Raw genomic sequence first — 26,171 nt, 5'->3', positions numbered from 1 at the left:
GCCGGGGATAGAAAGTTTTGAGCTGGAGCATATAGGAGCTACTCTCAAGTGCTCAGAGCAACTGGGGGGCTTTTTTGGGAGAAGGTTTTTCATGTTGTTTTATAAAAGGTTGCATTCTTCAGATGTATTTTTCAGTGATTCATGAACTCTGGGTACGTACTACAGATGTCAGCAATAGCTGTTTCTTGGATGTGTGCTGTCGGTTTTTGTGTTGTGATTTCTCTGCTTCCCTCCCGGCCAGACGTACCTGTGGGAAATGACCAGCGGGGTGGAGGAGATCCCGGCCGGCATCGTAAACAGAGAGCTTGTTATCTTCGGGAACATGCAGGAAATCTATGAATTTCATAATAAGTGAGTGGCTTTATCTTTGGGGAGCTGGTTACTCTTGAAATCTAGATACTGGGCTGAAGTTTCATAACAAGAAATGAAAGCTTCCAACTGAATTAAGCATCCATTTCAGTGATCCTGTTGAAATTTGAATGACGCCTGTGCGGGCTTTCGTCAAAAAGACCGACATTGTAGAGACTCTTTATTAATAGAGACTCCACTTTTTCTGTGTACTTTCCTGCCATAGAAATAAGATTAGGGAAAGTGTGAGCACTGTTTTTGGAGGAACCCTGACTTCTCTGAAGCTGTGCCACCAGCTGCTACCTCGACTACTTCATAGATTTAAAGGAGAATTCTCTGAGGCTGCTGGACGATGTTTGGTCTTTCCCAAGAGGGAAGAAGGAGCTGAGGACAGAACAGATGTGTAGTCTGACCAAAATAAAATGCACTATCCATTGGCCACGGGAGGCACATGGTTTTATTTTTAAGGTTTTGTTGTTGTTGTTGTTGTTGTTTAAAGAAGTAGAAGTTGCTTTAGACAGAGTCTGTGGAGCCCAGTAGCCTGTGGAAAGATAAGGCTGGGGGCCAAAGCTACCAGGCTCTCCCTCACTCCCCGGCCCCCACTCCAGCAAAACACACTGAAACCTAAATGGCTTCTTCTGATTGTTTATTTATATCCTTAAATAACATCCTTAGCTACTGAACAAAGCACTCGCCCAGAAAAAATACAAAAGTATTTAAAGGCTAAACATGTTAGCTATTTGAAAGTCAGAATACTTAGCCTAGTTAAGAGCTACACGTTTTGTTAAATCTTTAAAATCTAGAGGGTGCAGATTTTCCACTGCACTTGATTGAAATGGTGTGTTTGTCATGCTTGGTCTGATTTCTGGCTTATCTCACTGGTAAAGTGCTTTAAAACTTCTTAATAATACAATACCATTTTTACTCTCTGCAGCATATTCCTTAAAGAGCTGGAAAAATATGAGCAGTTGCCAGAGGACGTTGGACATTGCTTTGTTACTTGGGTAATGACACCTCAGCTACTCGTTCTCCCAGTTGTTCGGTGGCTTTGCGGGAAGTTAGAAGGAATACGGTTCATCTCTCTTATGTCACCATCTTCTGTGGTGTCTGCTTACGGAGAAGTGGACTTTGCCTCTAAGAATTACGTTCTCCAACTAGATAGTAATGTGGAATGAGTTTTTTATTGGTAGTAGTGATGTTTAGAAATGGAACTTTGGTGTGCCGGGCCTGTATGTGGCCCTGGGGATTCATAGGTGGACGTGAGTGCCCAGCAATGCCGGGGGGGGGGGGGGGGGGTTGGTTGGAGGGAGGAGAAGCCGACAGTCACCTGGTGTCAGTGCCCTGCCCTCCAGGGAGGGTGTGCCTAGCCCTGACTTACTGGGCCAGGGGAGGCTTTTGGAGGTGTGTGGTACCAGTGGGATGCGTTTCTTATTTTTAAAGCTTTCTGTATAAAATAGTGTTTCTTTTACATAGAGCTTAAATTTCCTTTATCCCCATCGCTTCTTTTCTACATAAAAGTTTATAGTATTTTGACTTCTTGCCGTTTGAAAGAGATATTCTAATATTTTGTTGTTTATAGGCAGACAAGTTTCAGATGTATGTCACCTATTGCAAAAATAAGCCTGATTCTACTCAGCTGATATTAGAGCATGCGGGATCCTACTTTGATGTAAGTAAGAGATTCCTGGTGGAAGCGGTGAAAACATTGTGTTTGGTAAACATAAAATGCAACACTACTCATAGCTTTTACCTAATGGATGGTATTTTCATTTTTATCTGTCACATTTATGGTGGGATATTCTTCTGTTTTTAAAAGATTCTTCTAAGATTTTAACAGATACGTGTGTGTGACCTGACTTACTATTTATATATAATCATTAATTCTTAAGCATAATATGTACAGAAGCTGTAAACTGTTAAGCTGCTTTTACCCTCTATGAAGCAAAAAGAATCTTTGAACCTTTGAATCTTTTTTATTCATTCATTTTTCCCATTTTTATCATGTGCTTAATTCCAAAAGTAGCTTATCAGTAAAATTTTTACAAATAGCACTGTAACAACTAGGACCATTGGGAGGCTCATTAATTATATTCTCATTGGGGAAAGCATACTTGTAGGTCCTCTTTCTTTGGAAGATATTGCAGGGAGGTTATTTTGTATAAAGGGGGTCGGAGCCTTTTGGAAGTAATATACAGAAAGCTTCTTGGGTCTCCAGAATATAGTCAGACATGCCAAATACATCGTGATTAAAAGAGTACTTTTCAGTGTCCCGTGTAATTTGGTGTGCAGGGCTGCAAGAATACTAGACTTGTTTCTGTCCTTATGCTTGTGCGAGGCCGTGCGTGATAGTCTTCTCTGGCCGTCTGGGAAATGAGAATACACTTCAGCTTCTGTCTTTGCCATGAAGCAGCTGGCCCTATTTTAGTTGTCGTTCTCATGACCAGTAATTCCACATCACTGCCTTTGTAAATATCAGGTCAGCCCTCCCAGCCCAGTGCTGTCCTCTTTTTGTCAGTTTTTCACACCTCCCTTGCTCTTTGCCATCAGATGAAACTCAACACCAAGGCTGTATGCAGAGTTAGAATTCTGTAAGGCACAGAGAGCTTGTGGTATGTTGAATCCAATCAAATGGCTTTGGAATCAAAGCCATTTAAAAAAAAAAAACCCTTTGTCCTAAAACACCTTTAAAGATAAAGGAAATTATGCTTATCTAATTTAGGGATCTCACAGTTGCCTTGCCTTCAGTCTCCACTGTCAGCCGATTGCATGTCTGTCTGGGGCTCAGTGGACTCAGTGGGTGTTTGTGGTGGTAGATGTGCCACTGACCAGTGAGCGAGGGCATCCTCTTAACCCCCATACTTTGCCCTTCCATCCAAAGTAAAGTTTCAGAAGCACAGAAGTTTTGTTTTGTTTTGTTTTGTTTTGTTTTAAGAGCTTTTTAGGAAAAGGAAGCTTTATTATTTCAGCAGGATTAAACCTTTGTCAGGTGTTTTGGAAAAATACTCTGATCTTGTCGCCATTTTTGTCTTTATTTTCTTTAATCATTTTTTTTTAAATCATGATAAGTGTACTCTTTAATCCCCATCCCCAGTTTCCGCCATCACTCCACTCACCTCGCCTCTGGTAACCATCAGTGTGATCTCTATAGTTAAGAGTCTCTTTCTTGGTTTGTGTGTGTCTCTCTTCTTTTTCCCTTTGTTCATCTGTTTTGTTTCTTAAATTCAATATCTGAGTGAAATCATATGGTATTTGTCTTTCTCTGACTTATTTCACTTAGCATAATACTCTCTAGCTCCATCCATGTCATTGAAAATGGCAAGACTTCATTCTTTCTGACGGCTGAGTAATACTACTCTGTGTGTGTGTGTGTGTGCGCGCGTGTGCGCGCGCACACCCGCCACATCTTCTTCATCCATCAGTCGTTGCATGCTTGGGCTCTTTCCATAATTTGGCTATTATAGATAATGCTGCTATAAACATAGGGGTGCATATATCCCTTTGAATTAGTGTCTTTGTATCTTTTGGGTAGATATCCAAGTAGTGTGATTCCTGGATTGTAGAGTAGCTCTATTTTTAACTTTTTGTGGAAACTCCATGCTGTTTTCCAGAGTGACTGTACCAGTTTGCATTCCCACCAACAGTGCAAGAAGGTTCTGTTTTCTCTACATCCTTGCCAAAACCTTCTTGTATTTTTTATTTTAGCCATTCTGACAGGTGTGAGATGATACTTTATAGTTTTGATTTGCATTTCTCTAATGATGAGTGATGTTGACCATCTTTTCATGTGTCTGTATGTCTGGAGAAATGTCTGTTCGTATCTTCTGCCCATTGTTAATTGGATTATTTGTGTGTGTGTGTGTGTGTGTGTGTGGAGTTGTAGCTGTTCTTTTTGTATTTTGGATACTAATCCTATATCAGGTATGTCATTTGCAACTATCTTCTTCCATTCAGTAGGTTGCCTTTTAGTTTTATTGATTGTTTTCTTCGCTGTGCAGAAGCTTTTCATTTTGATGTTGTCCCAGTAGTTTATTTTTGCGTTTATTTCTTTTGCCGCAGGAGGCATATCTAGAAAAATGTTGATATGGCTGATGTCAGAGAAATTATTGCCTGTGTTCCCTTCAGGGATTTTTATGGTTTCAGGTGTCACATTTGTGCCTTTATTCCATTTTGAGTTTATTTTTGTGTGTGGTGAAAGAAAGTGGTCCAGTTTTATTCTTCTGCATGTTGCTGTCCAGTTTTCCCAGCAGCATTTGTTGAAGAGACTGTTTTTTTCCCATTGGATATTCATTTCTCTCCTGTCGTTTTTGAATAATATAATCCTATGGTAAGGTATTAAAAATGTCAACAAAAATAGTAAGATTGGTGTTTAGAAATATCAGAGATGCATTTCTGAATGTTATTAAAACAAGATATTCAAAAGACATTACAATATCTCTCAAATGTTCTGTGGGGTATGCATGAAATGGAATACTTCTCAGCTGTATAAAGGGATAAACTCTTGATACATAAATAGCAAAGATTAATCTCCAAAACATGGGCTGAGAGAAGCTAGACATGAAAGAATACATTCTGAATGATTCCTTTTATCTGAAATTCTAGAATATGCAGAACTAATCTGGTGATAGAAATCAGAACAGGGGTTGCCTCTTGGTGGTGGTGGGGTTGTGGTTGGGGGAATTGGTTAGAAAGGGGTACGAAAAACTTTCTGTGGTGTTGGAAATATTCTGTACCTTGGTTTGGGAGTTGGTTGCAAGTGTGTTGACATTTGTCAGAACTCAGTGACCCATACTTGAGATCTGTGCATTATACTGTACATGAAAAGAAGAAATCTTTTCGATGTGAAATTAGAGTATGTATGTCATAATCATTAAATCATAAATCCCACACTTTTGAACAATTGCCATTAAAGAGAAACTTTAAGGCTCTATTTGTGATCTGGAAGGCAGAGGAAGAATTGCTAAGTCTTTAATCTAATCTGCTTGGTGTGTGAGTGATCTGTCGTTCGGTGATTCCTGCAGCCAAAAGAGTGGCCACGTGAATCCCCGCACGATGCTTGGTTCCTGAGGAGCTTAATAAAGATGGCAAACAGATTGAGAATATTGAGAATACAAAGATGTGGTGGTTTTTAAATCATATTTGAAGCATAGTATATTAGAGGATAACCCTTTTTTTTTTTTTAAAGATTTCATTTATTTATGAGAGAGAAAGAGAGAGAGCATAAGCGAGGGGGAGGGGCAGAGGGAGAAGCAGGCTCCCCGCTGAGCAAGGAATCTGATGCAGGACTCCATCCCAGGACCCCTGGATCGTGACCTGAGCCCAAGGCAGACGCTTAACCGACTGATCCAACCAGGCGCCCCAACCCTCTTTTTCTTTGTTTTTTGAAAATTTTCTGAGAAGAGTGTTAGGAGCCAAGATAGCACAAGTACAGTTGGTTGGTGTGAAAAGTCTGGGCTAGAAGGTGGTTGAATTTTGAGAGCGGATGGAAGAATACCTGAGTGGCATGTGAATGTGTTCATGAGGAGGGAGGAGCCCCTGTTAGGGAGAGTCTGGCTCAGCGGAAGGGATGTGGTCTGTGGCTCCGGGGTGCTCGTGGCCAAAGTTGCAGAGCTGCAATGGGAGAGAGGGTGCATCCGGTCCATGGCTCAGTGTCCTGTGCCTGAGTGGCGGCCAGGGCTGGCCCCGGGGCGGAGGCGGCGGGGTGTTGCCAGGTCAGGGCGGGCCCGGTAGTGGGGAGTCGTGGGCTTCACCTGTTTGACGTCTGCACATGAAAGCCAGGAATCCAGACTGAACACTGCTGTCTTCTGGTTCAAAGTGATTAACTTATTCTTATGTTCAGCATATTAAAAGAATAAATAGTGATTTCTACTTTTATTTCTTAGAACAAGAGTGATATGTGTATATTCATTTTGGAGGTAAAAAATGTAAAGTTTTAGTTCATGCTATCTAATTTTACCCAGTAATGTTCATCAGTATATATATATTTTTTTCTTAATTTAGGAAATACAGCAGCGGCATGGATTAGCCAATTCCATCTCTTCTTACCTTATTAAGCCAGTTCAGCGAATAACAAAGTATCAGCTTCTTTTAAAAGTATGTATGAAGCATCTTCTGCCTGCAAAATTTGTGAACTGTGCATTATTATTTTGACATTTTTCTCTCTGTTTATGTAAAGTACCCTGAATTTTTGAAATAACACCTAGCCAGTTAATTTTTTTTAATTCATTGCCATTTGTTACCCTGATCAGTTTCTCGGTGCAGCAGGTAGATTAAGAGACTGTTCCTTGATTATGCATCTGAACTTTGCTGGCTGACCCTGGTCCCTAACATACACTGAGAAAGGAAAGAGAGATTGTCAGACCTGGATCACTTAGTACCTGTATCCCAGGATGGCTTGCTGACCGCGGGCCAGGCACTGTGCTCTATGCTCTGCATGTGTTAAGTTCACCTCCTGGTGCTGGTCTGCAGGTGGGGACGCGAGCCTGGGAGGGTGAGGGCTGTGCCCACAATCATCACTGGACCCCTGGAATCTGGGCTCCGCTCCAAACCCAGGTAGGGTGGGGGCTCAGGTAACTCACCCTCAGACAGCATCCTCCCTGTGACATCTAGTCACGGGTTACACGCATATTTATGGAACATGTTCACACACATCCCACGTATTTGAGTCAAACTGACCTCCACTTCCTCTTGGTTATGAATGGTTACAGTTAAAGTCATCCTGCAACTAGGTATGCTGGCGAGTGTTAAGTAGACTTACTGTGATCATTTTGCAATATATATGAATAGCAAATCCTTATGTCATACTCTTGAAACTAACAATGGTGTGTGTCAGTTATACCTCAAAAAAACTCCACATTTCTAATAATCTAAGGACTTAACAGTAGAATGGTAAAGGAAACTTAGAATTTGTGATCGTTGTCACAGAATGTATCATATAAATCAATGCACATTTTCTTGACTACAAGAATAATAATCTACAGTCTTTACCTAATGATGTTTACCCGGCTGTTTCCTTGGCTGGAGAACGTTATTAAGCATCAGAGTGAACCAACTGCCCACTCATCGTGGGAACAGTATTTTGTGAATCTCACCCTGTCCCCAGTGCTGCCCGAGCACAGCAGTAGGAGGTAATGAGGTGATTCTCTCAGAAAAGAAGTTCAGAGATGGAGTTACGAAATCCTGAAACTCTTCTTTATCTTTGTTAATGAGAAAACTCTAGAAACAGAGGTGGCCGTATGCTTTTGTTAAAGTGATACCATTATGGGACATTGCTGTTGGGAAAGCTCTCCTGCACTTTTGTATCAAAATCCTATTGCTTTTATGGCCCTCACTGCAGGAATATGAGCTTAACGGTGAACATGAAATAGAAGTGAGGAGGTTAAGTTGTTTAGGTTCACATTAGCCCTTTGCTTTTTACTTCTGCAAAGGCAGTGTACCTCTTGGTGTCCTCAAGATTTAAGAATTTTGTCTTCAGCATGTGTTTCCACTAAAGATCTCTTTCTCAATGACCTCACATCTAGTTAATCACCATTACAGTGGGGCTTTAATTTATAAACCTCACGTTATTCTGCCCAGGGGTTCTTCAGCAAAATAGTAGTAAGCTCTGTTGAGATCCCCAGCGAGGAAGGTTTTCTGCCAGTGAGGTTAATTTCTTGTACATAGCATTTTTAAGCACTTTTTTGTGAAGCTGCTTAGAATAATAGGTAAAAACCATCTGATCATGAGTGGAAGTGCTCGTCCGGTGCCAAGTTGCTCTAAAACTATCCAGTATGAGACCAGAGCTGACTGCAGTGCCCTGTCCCTCTTAGGGACTGCCAGGACACAGAAAGCTGTGGTTCCTATTACTGGCTGAATGTAACCATTCATACAATGGTAAGAAAATACCTTGGACCCTGCCAAAACGTGCATTTATTGTCCTTGTTATCCTTCATTTAATAGCAGATGTTCCTCTGAGTAGATATGAAATGTAATCACACTCAGGGCGGTGTGATTAGATCATTTGCGCTTTGCGAACCGTCCTGCACACAAAGGCGCTGCATTTAACTGTAGATTCTGGTGCGGCGGTGCTGCTTCTGCTCATGGCCTGGGAGTTTCAGGTTAGGTGGGGCATGGCACTGACAGCACCAGAGAGTTCACAGTCACACGGGGGTGCTCGCTGCACGTTGTCATGACCTTCAAATAAAACCAGTAGTTGATTATGTTTTGCTGTGCTAATTAAGTCTTTTTATTTGTCATTTTTGAGGCTCGGCAGTTAATGTGTGCACTGAGTCCATCTTAAACTGTGACTGCATCTGGTTTCCTCTGATCTGAAGAAGCATCCTGATTTGAGCAGGACAAATGCTTCCATCCATTGGATAAAGAGGCAGTAACTCATTTTCTCTGAGAATAGGTGCCCAGTTGACTGCAGTCTGTTGTTATCTTGAAAGTCACAGATTCTTCATAGACTTCTTTTCTGCAAAGATCTTGTTGGCAGAGCTTTTGGTCTTTGGCTGGTTCATGGTATTGGTCTCTTACAGGAGCTACTCACTTGCTGTGAGGAAGGAAAAGGGGAGATAAAAGATGGCCTCGAGGTGATGCTCAGTGTGCCAAAGCGAGCCAACGACGCCATGCACCTCAGCATGCTGGAAGGTAACGGGATCTTTATGCCCCCTAACAAACATCTGTCCACTTTCTGCTGACACTGTTTATAGGTGGATTTCCCATGCCCTGAAACTCTTGGCCTCGTGCCTCTATGTTTTGTTAGGAGTTAAAGAGTTCAGATATGAATACCTTCTCTCTCTTTTTTTTTTTTTTTAAGACTTATTTATTTATTTTAGAGAGAAAGAGAGTGAGTGTGCAGGCACGAGGCGGAGGAGGGGTGAAGGGAGAGGGAGAGAGAATCCTCCAACATATTCCCCTCAGAGTGTGGAGCGTGATGCGGGGTTTGATCTTACGACCCCAAGATCATGACCTGAGCCGAAATCAAGAGTCAGATGCTTAACCAACTGCACCACCCAAGCACCCCAACTACCTTCTTTTTTAAAAGAACTGGTTTCATTGCTTCCCCTAAGGATCACAAAGTGCTTCAACCTCAATAAGAGCATGGCCTTGTCCGTTAACTGGAGAACAGGCTGTCCACACTCAGAACCCCAGTAGCACCTGTGTCGCTTGCTTTAGGCAGTCTGGTGTCCGTGGTAGATGGATGGCTACAAGGAAGGCAAGATGAGTTCCCTGTGATTACAAAATCCTTTAAAAAGCTTGTTGCTTCCCCGTGTCTGTATCCATTGTATCACTTGCAAAAGCCTTGAACACGGTGGTATGTAACAGGGCGGTATGTAATGTGGTAAGGAGAGAGTCAGAGAAACGAAATTAAAAATTTCTCTTGCGAGTGAAATTTCCCTGGATGCTTGTGTTTAAAAAGGCTCTTCCTGTGTTATAGAGCTTAACTCTTATTATCAGGGTACACAATTATGTGCAAGAAGAAATCCTGCCCCAAATGCTTTTTCTAGCCTCTGTATCATCAGTAGTATTGAGCAGTATAAATGGTTGGGGCAGAGGTGATGCTGTTTGCAGTAGAGACCCAAAAATCAGAGGCGAGGTGAGATAGCCTTTTCTTTCTCTGATGTGAGGCCCTGAGCTGGTGTGGCAGTCCTTCATGGCATCATCAAGGACTCAGGCTCTGTTCTCGGTACTTTCTCTCCACTGCTTAAATGTTGTCTGCTTGGCTAGGTTCGGGATATGTCAAGACCATGGTAGTAGCCCATCTAGCAGGAAGACAGTGGGGAAAGAGCATGGGGAAGGGCAGGAACTGGGTGGCCACAGAGGCAGCTTCTGTCTGGAGAAGAGGAGGAGAGAAGTAGTCGAGAGAGAACCAGCAGCTCTTGCCCCAGATACCCCACCACTTTGTGAAGCCCTGGTCGCTGGAAGTCCGTGCTGTGGGCCACTTCTGGGAGGAGTTGAACAGAGCGAAAGCCACCCCGTGGCCAGAGTATGACTGGTTCCCATGAAGAATTTTGCAAAGACAGGAGACCTCACCAAGGAAGGTCAGACCAGACACTTGAGGAAAGGCCGGGACTGCAGTGGAACGCCCGGGAGGGGTATTCTGGGCTGAAGAGGCGGAGGATCAGGACGCAGTCTGGGAGTAGGCAGTGGCCTGGGGGAGGTCCGTGCACCAGTCTGGACGGGGGAGGAGGTCTGTGTGACGGAATGCCGTGAGTGCAGGCCGAGGAGAAGTAGGGATGCCATCAAATCTCAAATGCTGTGAGTGCCCCCCTAAGGAGATGAAGGTTTAAAGCCATGAGGAATCACTGCTTTTTTCTTTTTTTTTGAACAAGGGAAAATACGTGCAAAGTCACGTTTTAGGAATAATTCTCCTTTGTCAGATGGGATCAGTCCAGGGGAACTGGAAAAGGGGCTCAGACAGGAAACTCTAATCTGAGATTTAATTGATGGTCAATGAACAAATGTTTAAATCGTCACAGTGCTGTCCTGTGCATCATGTTTTATTTTCTTTCAAATTGATTGTGCCTCCTTGTTTTTATGTTGTAGGATTTGATGAAAATATTGAGTCTCAGGGAGAACTCATCCTGCAGGAATCCTTCCAAGTGTGGGACCCAAAAACCTTAATTCGAAAGGGTCGAGAACGGCATCTCTTCCTTTTTGAAATGTCCTTAGTATTTAGTAAAGAAGTGAAAGATTCCAGTGGCAGAAGCAAGTACCTTTATAAAAGCAAATTGTTTGTAAGTATAGACGTTCAGAATTGTAAATTTAAAGGTAACGCACTTGCAGTTTTCTTGCAGGTAGAAAAGAATTACTCTTGCTTTCGGTGTAACCTCTCAAACTGTCCTAAAATGTGGAGCTCTGGAATCAAAAAGGTTTTCATCCTCCGCAGTAAATATCTCTGGTGGTCTCGAGTCCACTAGAGGGAGCCCATGGGTTTTAGCTTCTCTAGACTTCGAAAACCTGCGTTTTCTAAATTCCATAGACTCTGAGGATGGGGAAACACTTTTCAAGTGAATTTAAGTTTATCTCTTGTGTGCCCTAACCAACTTTACAAATAAATTGATCATATGAGACTACGATTAAGTTTTCATATCATTCTAATTAATTTTCTTTCACCAACATTGGAATATACGTTAAGCAGCCTTCCTGGGTGGGCTCTTAAAGATGAGGTGTGAATTTTTCTTTCAATAAAGATAAATGTGTAGAAAATAAATAAGTAAATTTATGGTTCTTTACAACAACAAAATATGGTTATTAGAGAAAATATATACAAGCAAAAATAGCTTTAAAGATCCACAGTCCCCCATCTGTACGGAGAGCACTCACTAACCTTGAGTGCTGGGTAGATGCTATGTTGCATTTGAATTCTTTTTTAACTTGTGAGTATACTTTCTGGCAAAAGAACATACCTGATGCCTTTTTTCCTCCAAGAAGCGAGTCCAAGGAGTCTCTTTATAAAACCACATGTTGACTCTCAGAGAAGTCTCAGGCAGGTGTCCTCCTCAGGGTCCACTATATTTCTGTGTTCCCCTTGTGGGAATATCTCAGGGGCTGTCAACACAGAACCGCTGGGCAGGGACAGGCAGGGGGAGGATTGGGCAAAAAATAACTAAAAATCACCAACAGAGAAAGAATAGAAAATGTAATAGAATTTGGTTTCTTCTTTACACAAGATATGTTGGATTGCTTATAAATATTGGTAGATATTTGGAATTTGGACGACAACTACATTATGTATTTTTATGGTATCCATGTATTAATCAAGTTTCCAAAGTAATAAAATACTACCAATGTAGAAATCATCTTTAATAATAATCTGGAATTTGCAAGTTCAAACTAATGATTTTCATACCATTTTCTTTGGCTTATATCCTGTTTGAGATTGTCTTTTGGCTCATGGCCCACCTTACATCATTTTAGATCATATTGTAACTGGAAAGAAAAAATGGAGCATTGCTGGCTAGTAATTTCACTAGCTGGCTTTAATCTATCCTCAGAGACCAAGCTAGTCTGTTTTAGAAGCTGATACATCTTCATTTAATTTATCTTTCAAAAGTTAAGGTTCCCTCAGAGGCCATGATTATGAATCACTTCCTTTGCTGGTTGGGGGAGAACACACTAGGGGTGAACTTGACTGTGGGGGAGGGACTGAAGATGTTGACCTTCACCTACGGTCTTCCACGTGCTCTCATTACAACTGCACATGTCACAGAGAGAAATTTTGTCTTAGCCCTTAAAATTATTGGTGAAATACTAAAATTTAATGCTCTTGATGAACAAATCAGAAAAAAACTGATCTGTGAAGACATTATGTGCCTTCTGCGAAGCTACTTCATTCATGCTGAAAATGCATGGTGGCAGCTCCTTTGCAACTAAGATTCATTTTGTTTATGAGTTGAAAATGGTCAACTCTTGATTTTCCAGATAACAAGATTTTTAGATAATTTGGTTTCCTTCCTCTGGATTTGCTGGTTGACCCTCATCAGAATCTCCAGTAGAGGTACATAGAGAAGTAAAAGGGATACAGTCAATCATGGTGGCCTAAGAACAAAATTTTCTCATTTTTACTGAAATAAGATCTGAGGATTACCCATTAATGTAAACAAACTATGTTGTTACAACCTGGCATGACCACAGGTCACCAAAAACTGTTTTCTTGGTCTTTGGTCTGTATCTTGCTGGAATCTTACTGTCATCTAATTATGTAATTACCTTTTTATCCAGACCTCAGAGTTGGGTGTCACAGAACACGTTGAAGGAGATCCTTGCAAATTTGCACTGTGGGTGGGGAGAACACCAACCTCCGATAATAAAATTGTCCTTAAGGTACGTTCATCTGAAGCTTGGGAATGTCCTGTGGGACAAGTTTATCGTGGCTGTGTATGCTTTTTTTTCCCTTGTTGTTGAAACATATTGGTTTAAAAAAAGAAAAAAGAAACATACTGGTTTTAATATTCTTTTGTTGTTTTTGTGTTCTCTTGGGATTGGTGATTACCACAAAAAGAATAGTAGAATAAATTCAGTTTGGTACTCTAGTGGTAAAATGCCTTGAGGTAAACTTTTGCTTGTCTACTGTAAAGGTCAAATGGAGAGAAATCTCTTTAAACTTCTCCCATTCTGGCCGTCTGAAAAAGAATTAGTCGATTCCATCAGAGATGCAGGAAGTTGAGGTACAGAAGGAAGGAGATGTGGATCAGCAGCTCTCACCACACACTTCACCTGGTTTCCAACGGCAAGTAGGCACCGAATGAATTTGTGAAGGCCTTGGGCTGTTTTAGGGCTGAACGTGCCAAGAGTCTTCATAGGGTCCCAGGCTCTTCGGCTTTCTGGTTAGGGGGCAGAGAAAAAAGGGAGATAGTGATCAGTTATAGGGGTTGGTAATGTTAGGATTTCAAGCGTTCAAAAACACTAAGGGTGCTTTTTGGGTATATGTATGTGTATGTATGTATGTGTGTGTGTGTGTGTGTGTGTGTATACACACATAAATATTTTATATATATACTATACATATGTAATGTGTATGTATTGAGGTGGGGGAGGAATAAATGTATGTTTGAATATTTGATTTGAACTCTGCTTTCATTATACCAGCCTCTCCTAGGAAAGACACAGGGCTCTCAGGGTGTCTTGTGTACTCCCTCCTTCTGTGTTTGAGAAGATACAGATGGAACTGTCTTTTTTAGCTGCCTGGAAAGGCCATAAGTGATTTCAGGATGTTTTGTGGAAGACATTGCTGAACATTTGTAGAATATTGGGAGATGAGCCAAAAGCTTAATGGGACTCTGGTGTATGAACTTGCATGCCAGTGATTCTGTCTCGTACATTCCTTTTAATCTCTCACCAGTATTTCCAGCAACTATGAGTTCCTCATCCGTACCTCGCTCTTAAAGAATTTGTACTTTAGTGAAAGCCATTGTGTTTCTAAGATCTTTATTCCCATGGAAATGATGGATTGTTTTGCAATGAATATATGATTACCAACCAGTGTGTTCTTGTTAGTATTGGCATAAAGCCCTATAAAATATAAATTGCACTGATAGCTAAATATTAGATAACTGAACTTTCCTAAGCCATAAAATTTTAAAGTATACTCAAAACCATAAAACTTCCAACTCATAGTAAGTATTTATCCAGATTAGCTGCAGCGGCATGTCAAAGGGTGCATCTGAGAAATAGTGCCAGATATTTTAGCCAGATTTGGATGACTTTCATTTAGGACATAATAAAATACTCATGATGCAATTGAAGAATGAGACTTCCTATATATAGGCTTTATCAGATAAAAGCTTTCTAGGGGAATTTTGGGTAATATTTCTCTGCCTTCCAAGGAGAAACTAAAGGAAATAATGTCCTCATTCATTTTAGCAATTGCTTTGTGGTGGTGGAGATGGAGATGGAGGAGGTGGTGGTGGTGATGGGGGTAGTGGAGGAGGAAATCGAGGTGGAGATGGTGGTAGAGGTGGTGGTGGTGGAGGTGGAGGTGATGATGGAGCTGGTGGTAGTGATGGAAATGGAGCTGGGGGTGGATGTGGAGATGCCAGCTAAGATGGAGATGATGGTGGAGGCGATGACTGAGGTGGTGGTGATGGAGATGATAGCGGGAATGATGGTAGAGGTGGTGGAGGAGGAGAGAGTGCTGCTGGGGGAGGTGATGATGGTGGAGGTGGTCGTAGAGGTGATTGAGATGGTGGTGGTGGGGGAAAGGTGGTTGGGATGGAAGTGGAGGTGGTTGAGATGATGATGCAGGCGGTGGAGGTGGTTGAAATGGAGGTCGTTGAGGTGATGGTGGATGTGGTTGAGATGGAGGTGTGGAGGTGGTTGCCATGATGATGGAGGTGGTTGAGATGGAGGTGGTTGGGATGGAGGTGGAGGTGGTTGAGATGATGATGGAGGTGGTTGAGGTGATGGTGGAGGTGGTTGAAGTGGAGGTGGAGGTGGAGGTGGTTGAGATGAGGATGGAGGTGGTTGATGTGATGGTGGAGGTGGCTGAGGTGATGATGGAGGTGATTGAGGTGATGGTGGAGGTGGTTGAGATGATGGAGGTGGTTGAGACGATGATGGAGGTGGTTGAGGTGATGGTGGAGGTGGTTGAAATGGAGGTGGTAGAAGTGATGGAGGTGGTTGAGATGGAGGTGTGGAGGTGGTTGAGATGATGATGGAGGTGGTGGAGGTGGAGGTGGAGGTGGTTGAGATGATGATGTTGTGGTTGAGGTGATGGTGGAGGTGGTGGAGGTGATGGTGGAGGTGGTTGGGATGGAAATGATGATGGAGGTGATTGAGATGATGGAGGTGGTTGGGATAGAGGTGAAGGTGGTTGAGATGGAGGTGGTGGTGGTTGAGATAGATGATGGTGGAGGTGGTTGAGATGGAGGTGGAAGTGGTTGAGGTGGAGGTGGTTGAGATGGAGGTGGTTGGGATGGAGGTGGTTGAGATGATGATGGAGGTGCTTCAGGTGATGGTAGAGGTGGTTGAGATGATGATGGAGGTGGTTGGGGTGATGCTGGAGGTGGCTGAGATGGAGATGATGGTGGTGGGGGAGAAAGCGGTGCTGGTGGAGCTGATGATGGCGGAGAATGAGGTACTGGTGGTAATGACAATGATACTGATGGCCTAGTGGTTATAAAACAAAGTTGCGTGTTTTTTTTTGTGTGTGTGTGTGTTGTCCTCTGGAAGGGAGAACCTGATTTCTAAATCCTTCCTTAAACAGACGGAGACTACCAAGAGTCCGAAACAAACTATACCCATTCTTAGACAAGTGGGACCTTTTATTCAGTATTTAGGTGGCTTACGTTTCTCTTACTATTTCTGAAAAATTGGCACCTGTTTTCCTTGTTTAATTTCCTTAAGGTCAGGAGAATTCCTCTCCATAATTGCAATGATCACTTCACTCTATTAAATCATGAGAATTGCATTTATTTCTGAACCATAGTAACATTTTCCCTCAGTTGTCTCTAAACTCTGCCAAATGTTCTTTCTCAGATGCTTCTCTTGGTTTAACCTGAACGTTTGTATCAGGCATTTAAATGCCAGTAGATCTGCGGTTTTCAGAGTTTTGCATCGTGAGACACCTCTGTTTCCTGCACAGACTCCCCTAGTCCCTGATCCCTGCGGCTGGCCCCAGAAGAACTTGGGGTAGTGCCGTCCCGGTCTCGGCGGACAAGAGGCTCCTCATTTCGTTCCCTGTTCCTAGCCCTAAGTGACTTTAAAGACACATCCTCCAGTTAAAACATTTTACGTAGGAAAAGGATTCTTAATTTTAATTTCCTTTCCCAACATGGGCCTTCTGTTTTGGAAGACAAGGTGCACCATGAGAAAATGCTCCTTCTCGGTTAGGATCTCAGCTGTAATGTCTCTGACCACTGTTTGGTCATTTATAGGGAATTATGCTTATGTCATAGGAGGTTGATGTTTTCCACAAGGAAATTAAAAACTGTTACTAAGGCCTAGAACATGCAAAAAGAAAAAAGAAACCTCCTTTGAGGCCAAGTGAAAGGAAAAAGGTCTGGAAAGAGTGCTGCCTTATGTGTTCATTCAACAAATGCTTATTAAATATCTACTATGTATCATTTTCAGAAAATATTTCTCGAAATTTGTAATGAAGTTGAGGTAAACCCACTGCTGTAATTGGCAGTAGGTTAACTGGTTTATGCTACTGGTATAACCAGAGGTAGGTGAAAGCAGAGCTTGGGGAGGACGGGCTCTGTCGTCCACGTGGATGGTGTCTGTCCAGTGCCAGCCTGAGAATTCTGGCGGCTTCCCGTGCCAGCCGGGTGACCTCGGGCACATTTCTGACACAAGGATAAGGGGGCCCTGACTCCATAGAGTGCTGTGGGAGAGAACACAGGGGCAGGTGGGGACACGGTGGCATCTGCAGGTGTAGTTTCCAGAGGGCAGCGGATGAGGCACCAAGATGTGGGCACCAGCGCAGGTGGCTGGGAACCGCCAACCACTAGTCTTTGCCGAAATAGCTTTAGAGACACTTGGGCTTGCAATTGGCTGCACTGTCATATTTACCCAGAGCTGCTTAAAGGGTTTGGGGGCTGGGGAATGATTGATTATTAAAATATTCAGAGATCTGGAGTAACATATATGCTATAAAATAAAAATGGTTTTGACTGAAAAATATTCAAAATGGCAAATTAAACATGGGATGTGGTTGCTGTAAAGTTATTTTGAAAATGGGAAACAAGGAATGTGGGCGACCTGAGTATGGTTAGTGTGGGTTCTGGAAAGGGCCGCTTCTGTATCCTGACTGACTCTCGTGCCTCGTTAAGGCTTCCAGCATAGAAAACAAGCAGGACTGGATAAAGCACATCCGCGAAGTAATACAGGAAAGGACTGTTCACCTGAAGGGAGCCCTGAAGGAGCCCATTCACATCCCCAAAACGGCGCCGGCCACGAGGCAGAAGGGAAGGAGGTAAGTGCTGGGGATTTGGGAGGAGGTTTGTTTAGTAGAGAGGGAACAAGGCAGTGCTAACTGTTTGTCAAAGATCATTTTTCTTAAATATTTGGAGGACTGTTTTTTTAATACAGTTTATGTATAACATCATTCTTAGCAGTGAAATTCCTTTGTCAGGACGGGAACCTCGTTCGGCTTAAAGTAAATGGAGTGTGCACATCCCTTTCTGTTGCCCTCTCTCATTGCAAGTGTGAGTCTGGACGCATATACAGGTCGTGCGTGGGACCGGGACAAGCTGTATCGTATCTTAGATGTTCGTGCTTCTTGTTTCTGAGCTGGAAATTACCACAACCGTGTCTTCCCACTGTGTGCGTTTCACGGAGGACACGCGTTGGACGCGCCGCCTGGCGCAGCAGGAAGCCGCCGCGTCGCCAGGAGTGGCCTCCTGTCCCCGCTCACGCCATGCTGCTAGCAGCGTCACGCAGACGGATTCGCGCCTCTTTGAACGAGTCGGTCTCCAGCGGCCGACAGGGGCCTCTCCACCCGTCTTGGGAAATCCGTCGGTGTCAGGAATGAAAAGTTTGTTTGCTTTTTCAGGGATGGAGAGGACCTGGACAGCCAGGGCGACGGGAGCAGCCAGCCGGACACAATTTCCATCGCCTCACGGACGTCTCAGAACACACTGGACAGTGACAAGGTGAGCTGTAACCAGCACTTTCTTGGGCGGGTATAGCTAGTCTTAGCTCCAAAGAAGCAGCCTGTTTCTCTCTATAAATGACGGTTTGTCACCAACATTTCCAAGTAGTCGCCATGTGCTGAGTGGTGCCAGAAGCAGAGGAAGGACAAAAAGTTGGGGGTGTCGGGGGTAAAGTCTGAGAATTCAGGAAACATTGCCCTTCCCAGTGTCATTACAGGGTTTTCCATCAGGGTGTTCTAGGGTAGGTGTTTAAGCTTTGTAATTTTACATGCAGCAGAAGAACCAGTTATTTTAAGTTAAATGCCACACAGAGCCCCAATGAGAAAAGTGGAGCTGCTCTGATTCGGTAGGGGCGCCGACATCCTCAGGTGGGCCCTGCGGCTCTGCCTCAGAACACAGGTGCGGCAGGACGCAGGAAACGCTATCAGAAAACAGCCGGGGGGTAGAGTAGCTCATGATCTGTCCTGATAGAATCCCAAAACCAGCAAAAGAAATCGACGGGAGAATTTGGAATCCAGGCTAACGTGAGGCACAGATAACCAGAGTCCTCTATAAAAGCCAGTGGGGGGACGTTCACGTCAGCTAAACAAGTCTTCTGTTCCCGCTGAGATGAGCACGTGTCCTATTTCTAAACTGCTAGACCAAATTCTCCAAAAAGATTATTTGATAGTCAATAGGGGTGTTACTTAATGTGCCACCAGTTCAGAATCCCTGCATTCCCCACTGTGCAGTGCAGGCTCTACTTTCTTACGTCCCGACGGGGGGACGCAGGGGTCTGTTCTTTGCCCGGTGTTTGCACAGCCCTGCACTTGTAGCCAGGAAGTGTCCTGACTTCACCGTCCTTTGGAAGCAACTGCTGACCTAGGAGAGGGTCCAGTATCAGGGACTGTTTCCGATGGCAAGTCCCAGTGGCCCAGTTGGGGGGCTTTTCTCACTAGATTTTGCAGCGGATTCATGGCGTGTAATGCAGTTTCCAAGAGAGAAGTAAGTGCGTTTAAAAGTACTGCTCCCCTACAACGACTTCTTTTTCAGGATCCTCCTGGTTTGAGTCATTTGTTTTTTTCTATTCAATTTTTTGAGTTCACTAAATTGTGAGTCCTAGAACTTAGAATGGTCAGAGTCATAGGATGGAGAAGAAAAACAGTTGTCTCATTTTATCTTGTTCAGAGCCCCGTGGCAAATATGTCTTGCCAGTGGTAGTAATGAGGAAGAAGAGAAATGACACGTCAGGCATCTGGTGTGTAATAGCAATGTTTTCTGCAGCTCCGCCCCATAGTCATTTAGTTAAGAAAATAAAGTTTGAACTTGGAAACATTTCGTTAGAGTAATTCTGATTATTTTCTTTAAAAAAAAAAAATCGAGGTGACTGAGTTCTCTCAGCAGTCCATTTACACAAGACTCCCCCCTGAAGGAAATAACAGTAGCTCAGGTTGAGGGGAGCGGCCACCTTCCTTCAGACCCCTCACAGACTTGCCGGTGAGCATCACCACTCTGACCATCGATCGGCCCATCAGGCTAACAAGTGCACGTTCTTCCCAGATACACTCTTCTTGGATCTGGTCTGGGCTTAACTCTAGAAATGAGTTTTAAAGTTTACTTTGTAGAAATACAGTATTTGAATGAAATTGCCAAAGAGATAAATAAACGTAAAAGGTTTTGCCTTTTTGAAACGTACGTTAAGACTTTCCTGGAGGTTGGTCCAAAAAGAAAGGGTGACTCTTTTTTCAGGTGGTATGTGTGTAAATGGGTGGGTGCCGGTGGTTTGGAAATGCCCCCTGTGCCTGGTAAGGGGCTCTGACTCCTGTTCCCACTCAGATGGAGTTGGTCCGCTGCGTGCTGTGCTTTCTGGCCTGCACTCGTACTCTGTCGGAGCCCTCATCCCCTGCGGTGTGGCTGACTGCAGTTCACAGAAATAAGGCTCTATCCTGGAGTTAGGAAGAGTGTAACTAGTTGTGCTTCGGATCTGTTGTAGTATGATAGGCTTAGGTGAACTTGGACTCAGGCCTGCACAAGTCCTATAGAAAAATGAGGCATTATCCTAAAGCTAGTGTGATAGCAAATTCTGTTGGTCCCCAGTGAGAGAGGAGGAATGAATCACTACCAGAAAAGTATAGGTTTGCAGGAATTAACCATCTTACCCTGGGAGTCTACCGGGGTGTTAGGGTTTTTAAGAAACTATCTATTGAATCTTCTTCCTGTGGAGGTAATTCACCATTTTCTGCTTCCCTCATCTAGTGCATGATCTCTAAACTTCGGTGTGTAGCTCAGAACTCCCTGAGGACCACTTCTGCAGATACAGCCCCTCCACCTGAGCTGTACAGAGGCTCTCCCGCCGGCAGCTCCCAGCCTGACGTTCCCGGGATTCCTAGCCATCTGGAAGTAATGACACTCCAGAACTCGTTTTTTAAGTGGACCTGGCATGTATTTCCTTAAAGATCCCTCCCTGAGTTCATAGGTGCTTGATAAGCTCAAAAGTACCAAAAAGGGATGAACTGTCTTCCTAAGACCGTAGAACTGCAGCGAGTTACCTTCTTTAGTTCTTGGGGTCTGTATTTAGGATGAGAATAAATAGCATGTGGGATTTCATGATGATAACTCAAAATCTGGAGTTTGGAGAGGACATTCTCATTCGGCCTTCTGTGAGAGAAAGGCTGTGTTTGCTACCACGTGAATGCCAGTATGTCTGTGTTCTCTGCTTCCGGAGGCTTCTCCTGTTGCTGTCTCCCCGTTTTATACTTCTAGTAGGTATTTCAGAGTCGTAGATGAGTCAGGAAAATACATTTTGAAAATTCGGAAACTGCATCCTTTTTCGAGCCAGCTTATAAAACGCACTGTGTGACTGAACTAGGCTTGGCCAGAAGACCCCCTTCTCTCTGACGGCAGTAACTTTTCTTGTCTCGGGGTTCTTTCCACCCTGCATATTTCAGGTTTAAGCAGCCTCTGACGACACAGGCAGATAGATCTGGCGAGGGAAATTACTTAACCATATTCTGCCTGTTGAACTTAATATATGATGCCTGGTTATAAGTTAGTTGTTATCATGGACTTTGGTTTCATTTCAGAAACTGGGTGGGGGGATGTTTTTGACTCGGCCTCTTGGGGAATTCGTAAGGAAAAGTTATCTGTCCAGCGCTGTAGTAATTCTCGATGAGGCACACAGGATGTTTCTGGAAGAGTGTTGAGGAGGGGCTCCTGGAGACACCCTCTTTCCAGGGAGCCCTGTTCACAGAGCTTGAGTAGGCATGTCACAGATACAAACCACATGCCTCATGAGCACATTTCTTTCTTTGACAACATCAGGTTTAAAATATGCCATCTCCCTTGTTCCAAAAGTAAGTTTAGCAGCGATTCTTACCCATATTCATGGTACTTAACGCTGATAAAATGATCTTAGGAAAATATAATTTGGATTCCAAAGAAATCAAATGGTTGCCAGATTCTTATCTCATTTGTCCTGAGCTTGTCTCCCTGAGGTAGGGAGGAGAATGCTGAGCCAGCCTTCAGGACACCAAGGAGATGAGGGAGGTCGGATGACCCTCACAGGGCCACCCAGCAGCGGAAAGCTAAAGCCAGGAACAAAATGTGGATTTAATTACCTGCTAGAGTCTAGACCTTATTATTTCACATTAGCTCTGGATATGGAGCTACATATTTTAGCGTATTAAAGAAGCATTTTTAACCTTTTCCCTTCTATTTGCCTTATTAGTCTATGGTTTATTTTACATAACAAAAACTTATAAAGAAAATAGAAAATACAGGAATCAAATATAGGCTACTCTGGAACAAAGCATCTTGGGGTCAAGATGAATCGCCAAAGCAAGGTGAGGGGTGCCTGTGGACAAGCTGACCCAAGCCTTCGGGGGCCAGTGTGAGCTTTCTTTTACATCGAAGGTAAAGCAGTTCTTATTTTTAATGAATGAGAAATTCAGCTGAGACTGATACTTGGCATGAACTGCCCTAAGCTTAAAATGTGAATATATGAATCCACATATTTAAAAGAGGAAGTGGTTTCAGTTACTCTTAGTGAAGTCTATATAGCACAATGTTGGGAATAGGAGATTTTATGTAGTTTAAAAAGTCAACCAACTTTCTCTATGAAGTGACATTCTAACAACAGGAACTTGGTTGGATTTATGTAAATTGTAGTGTACACATTTTAAAATGGGGCCAAATTCACGTTTTTGAGAGCGGAAACCTGCGTTGAGCCTACTTAGGAAACACCACCTGCTTCCTTCCAGCCCGCCTCCCTTGCGCACCTGACTCAGAGCAGCCCTGCCAGGAGCCACGTGAACCCTGTTTCTGAGCTCCGCAGCTTGCCCTCCGAGCTCTCCTGCTGGCTGAAAGTGCTGGAAGCAAGAGGGTGCCTTGGCTCCTAGGAGGAGCTCAAGCTGTTGGCCTTGCCAGAGCCCTCAGTCTCCTAGGACCTCACGTAGGTGTGCCCCTGTGTGGGCATGACAGCGAGTGCTTTAATTCGGAAGCCTTTCTCCAGGACAGAGTTTTAGTCTCCTCAGACAGAATACCCAGACTTGCTCAGAGTGTGACAGAGTGGTTGCATCACATAGCAGATGCTTAGGAACAAGGAAGTGCTCGCCAGCCAGACCTCTGGGCTCTGCTCCTTAGCAGCCTTGGGCAGTTAGCTCACTTGTCTGTGCCTCAGTCTCCTCATCTGTAACTGGGGGCAATACTTAACTACTCAGCTGATGGGGCTGTGAATATTGAAAATGTGTAATGTGCTGAGAACGGTGCCTAGCATGTCCTGAGCACTTCATGAATATTAGCTATTGCTATGTCTTCATCGGTAAAAGTGCTCTGCCTTCTCCCTCACTCCTGGACTGTTGATATTCACTGCTAGCTGTTGCCGATCACTCTCTGTGTCGGCCTCTCTGTCCTTGTATCTGCCCGCTCTTGACTGCAGTGGATTTGGAGCTGTGTTTGTTAGGAGCTAGAAGCTGCCCTAAGAATAAATTGCTCAGTGTTAGTGCCTGGCCGTAAGCATTGTGGGGGCTCAAGAGTAAACTACCCCATACTGAATGCGGGGGGTCAGTGAGGCAGAGGGGGGATTCTTGCTCAAAACATCTCCTCCCCCGCCCGCCCAACACACACTCATCTTTAACCCTACGGAATTAGTTGCACTGTGGCCACAGGCATGTAAAAGGACTGCATGCTAGTCACAGATGGCACCCATCTGTGGGAATCACCCCCTGGGGGCCGCCCAGGACGGGTGCTTCAGCGCAGGAACGAACACGGAGTCAAGGCCCCTGCCCCCACCGGCAGCCTGGGTGATGGCGCGCACCCGGCGTTTGTTTCTTCCTTTTGCTAATCTTTGTTTTCAGTTTTTCCTAAGTGGCTGTGGTTTTTTGTAATTTTTGACAAATTTTTTTAAGTGCTTTCATAAAACCACAAAGTGGAATGTAGCCTTTGATAATTTTAGTTAATCAGAAAAACAGAATTGCCCACACTAAAGTAGAGAGCCTCGGTTCTTTTTCTTTTCCTTTTTTTTCAGTAGGCTCCATGCCCGGCATGGAGCCCAGTGCGGGGCCCTGAGATCCAGACCCTGAGCTGAGATCAAGAGTCAGATGCTGAACCGGCTGACCCACCCAGGCGCCCCAGAAAGCCCTAGTTCTAAGAAAAGGCAGATTTTTTTTTTAAATACAAAATTTGGGTAGAAATGTAACAAGAGTGTTTATTAAAATAGTGGTACACGGAAAAGTGCTTTTAATGTAAATTTTACAGTACTGATCAGTACAGTACTATTGAAGGTCATGACATAGTTTTGATTCGGACTTGAGGCTGGAGGTTTATTCTAGTTGTTCTTCCTTCTGGCAAGAAGCCCAGTCAGCTGGCTAACTGGCTGTCATTCCTTAGCTCTTTCCATTGATGTCCCTCCATCAAAGACAAAGAGTCATTTCACGTTAACTTTTCTGGATGAAGGATGGTCTTGCTCGCCCAGGAAACTCAGCAAACAGGTCTCTGTGGGTTGAAGTGTCTTACAAAGCTTCCTGTTTTCCAGGGCCAGATGACTTTAAGGTAATGGTGGTGGTCAGCTGTCTACTTTCCAGCTTTTGCGCCTTTTTCGGCATGAACCCCCTATGCTCGTTCATTCCCTCCCCACCCCCCATGCCTGTTCAGCAGGTGCTAGCATTTCTCGTTCTAGTATGTGAGCGAGGGGAAATGAGATGTTGGCGCAGGTCAGTGTCTGTGAAGCCTTGAAGCCTGATACATAATCACAGTCCTGTCTCCAGTTAGCCTGACTTTTTACATTTAAATTTGCCTTTTTAGTTGTGGCTTTTAAATTGGGTTTTTTTACATCTAATTTTCCATTCCACCTCATGTATATCAATCACAGAGTCAAGGAGGCCTTGGTTCCAAGAATTATTTTCACATCAGAAAACGTGCGTGATTATTTTCATATCAGTGCGTGATCACGTCAGTAAAGAGTGAAGGATTAACGTCCCTGAATACCACACTCAGTATTTGTTTTCTGGATAAAATGTTGGGTATGGTAAGCTGCTGCTTTTGGAAAACAAAAAACTTCTCTCACAGATTTCTTTTGCGTGTGTGTATGGTAAAAACCATGTAAAATTTACCCTATTAACCATTTGTTCAGTTCTCACAGATTTCTTTCTGTACCCTCGATGTGTGAGAGCCCATGACAGTGGTCCTCCCTGAAACTCAGCAGCAGATTTTGGTGAAGGCTTCTCCTGTGGACTTGGCGTCGGGGTCGGGGTGAGCGTGGGCTCTGCAGCCCAAGCCTCCGTGAAGTTGCACAGTGAGAAGTCTGGGTGGGTGAGAGCCTGGGGTGGGACGCATTTCCTTGGGGAACTCTCTGGCTGCCAGTGGTGGCCTTGCTCTTGGAAGCATTGCCAGTAATGGAGCTGTACTCTCTAATCCCCTTGAACCAAGCAGCCAGTCTTTGGTCCACTCTGTGTGAAACCTCCACAAAACGGCAAGACTCTTTTGTGAGGTTTCTGAATGACTGAACCATAACTGGGCTGTAGGCTGGGACTGTTCACAGAGTTGATACACTTTGTTCTTTGGGGGAAAATGGCTTTTATTAGACCACAATGCCGCTTTCCTTTTGAATTGCTCTCAGAAAATTGGCCAGACACCCACCTGCAGTTGATCTTCGGTTCTTGAAGTAGAATCATTTGCAGCAGGGGCTGCATCGTCCACCCTGGCCGTTGTGAAGAGCCTGCTCTTCCTGCAGCAGAACCTGCCCCACAGCTCACCTGGGAGTGCCGTCAGCTGTTTGCCGTCAAACTCTCTGTTCTTGCAACATCAAACTGCCTCGTTGTCATGCACCAGGAAGGGGATGCTCTGAGGAGCGGTGGGCTGAGAATTCCTCAGCCATGGGGACTAAAACAGTTTAGTCACTGCCATTAACTGGGTTCAGGCAAAGCAACAATATAATGTGATTTCTCCAGAAAACATAAAAAGTAAAATTCTGTTCTGTGTGGTGATCGTTGAAGATTCAGCATGCCAATGATCAGAGATGAGTATTTCATTCTTTTGGGTGAGAGCCCACAGCTTGTTCACATTCAGTCTTTCTGGAGAGAATTCAGGCAGAGGGACCCTGATTTGATTCCGCTGATTGTCTGAGTCATTGGATCATTGGAGTTCCGCTGGGAGCCCTCATCCAGGAACACAAGGTGGTCTGGTCCTACAGGAGGCATTTCATGGCTGGTTTCCATGGTCCGTGCGCTAAGGCCGGTTCACGGCCATGGTTTTTAGTCATCACAGTTGTTTTTC

General features: G+C 43.9%; 1 protein-coding gene across 6 annotated transcripts in view; it reads left to right on the top strand.

The window, feature by feature from the left end:
* The window catches only part of TRIO (trio Rho guanine nucleotide exchange factor), a 222,609-nt gene that overhangs the window by 116,287 nt on the left and 80,151 nt on the right, over positions 1-26,171 (top strand). For 5 of the 6 annotated variants that reach the window (XM_027606769.2, XM_027606766.2, XM_027606770.2 and 2 more), the window contains exons 24-33: positions 242-351; positions 1,283-1,352; positions 1,928-2,017; positions 6,346-6,438; positions 8,862-8,973; positions 10,873-11,063; positions 13,051-13,152; positions 17,601-17,743; positions 18,323-18,422; positions 20,658-20,801. In XM_027606769.2, the coding sequence (XP_027462570.2) occupies positions 242-351; positions 1,283-1,352; positions 1,928-2,017; positions 6,346-6,438; positions 8,862-8,973; positions 10,873-11,063; positions 13,051-13,152; positions 17,601-17,743; positions 18,323-18,422; positions 20,658-20,801 (1,155 nt within the window). The remainder of the gene's footprint in view (positions 1-241; positions 352-1,282; positions 1,353-1,927; positions 2,018-6,345; positions 6,439-8,861; positions 8,974-10,872; positions 11,064-13,050; positions 13,153-17,600; positions 17,744-18,322; positions 18,423-20,657; positions 20,802-26,171) is intronic. The other variant, XM_027606767.2, reaches the window with a different exon arrangement.

The sequence above is a fragment of the Zalophus californianus genome, chromosome 5 (genome assembly GCF_009762305.2).
Source record: "Zalophus californianus isolate mZalCal1 chromosome 5, mZalCal1.pri.v2, whole genome shotgun sequence".
In the NCBI taxonomy this organism is placed as follows: domain Eukaryota; kingdom Metazoa; phylum Chordata; class Mammalia; order Carnivora; family Otariidae; genus Zalophus; species Zalophus californianus.
Note: the sequence above shows the minus strand (reverse complement) of the source record. Positions and strands in the feature narration are given on the sequence as shown.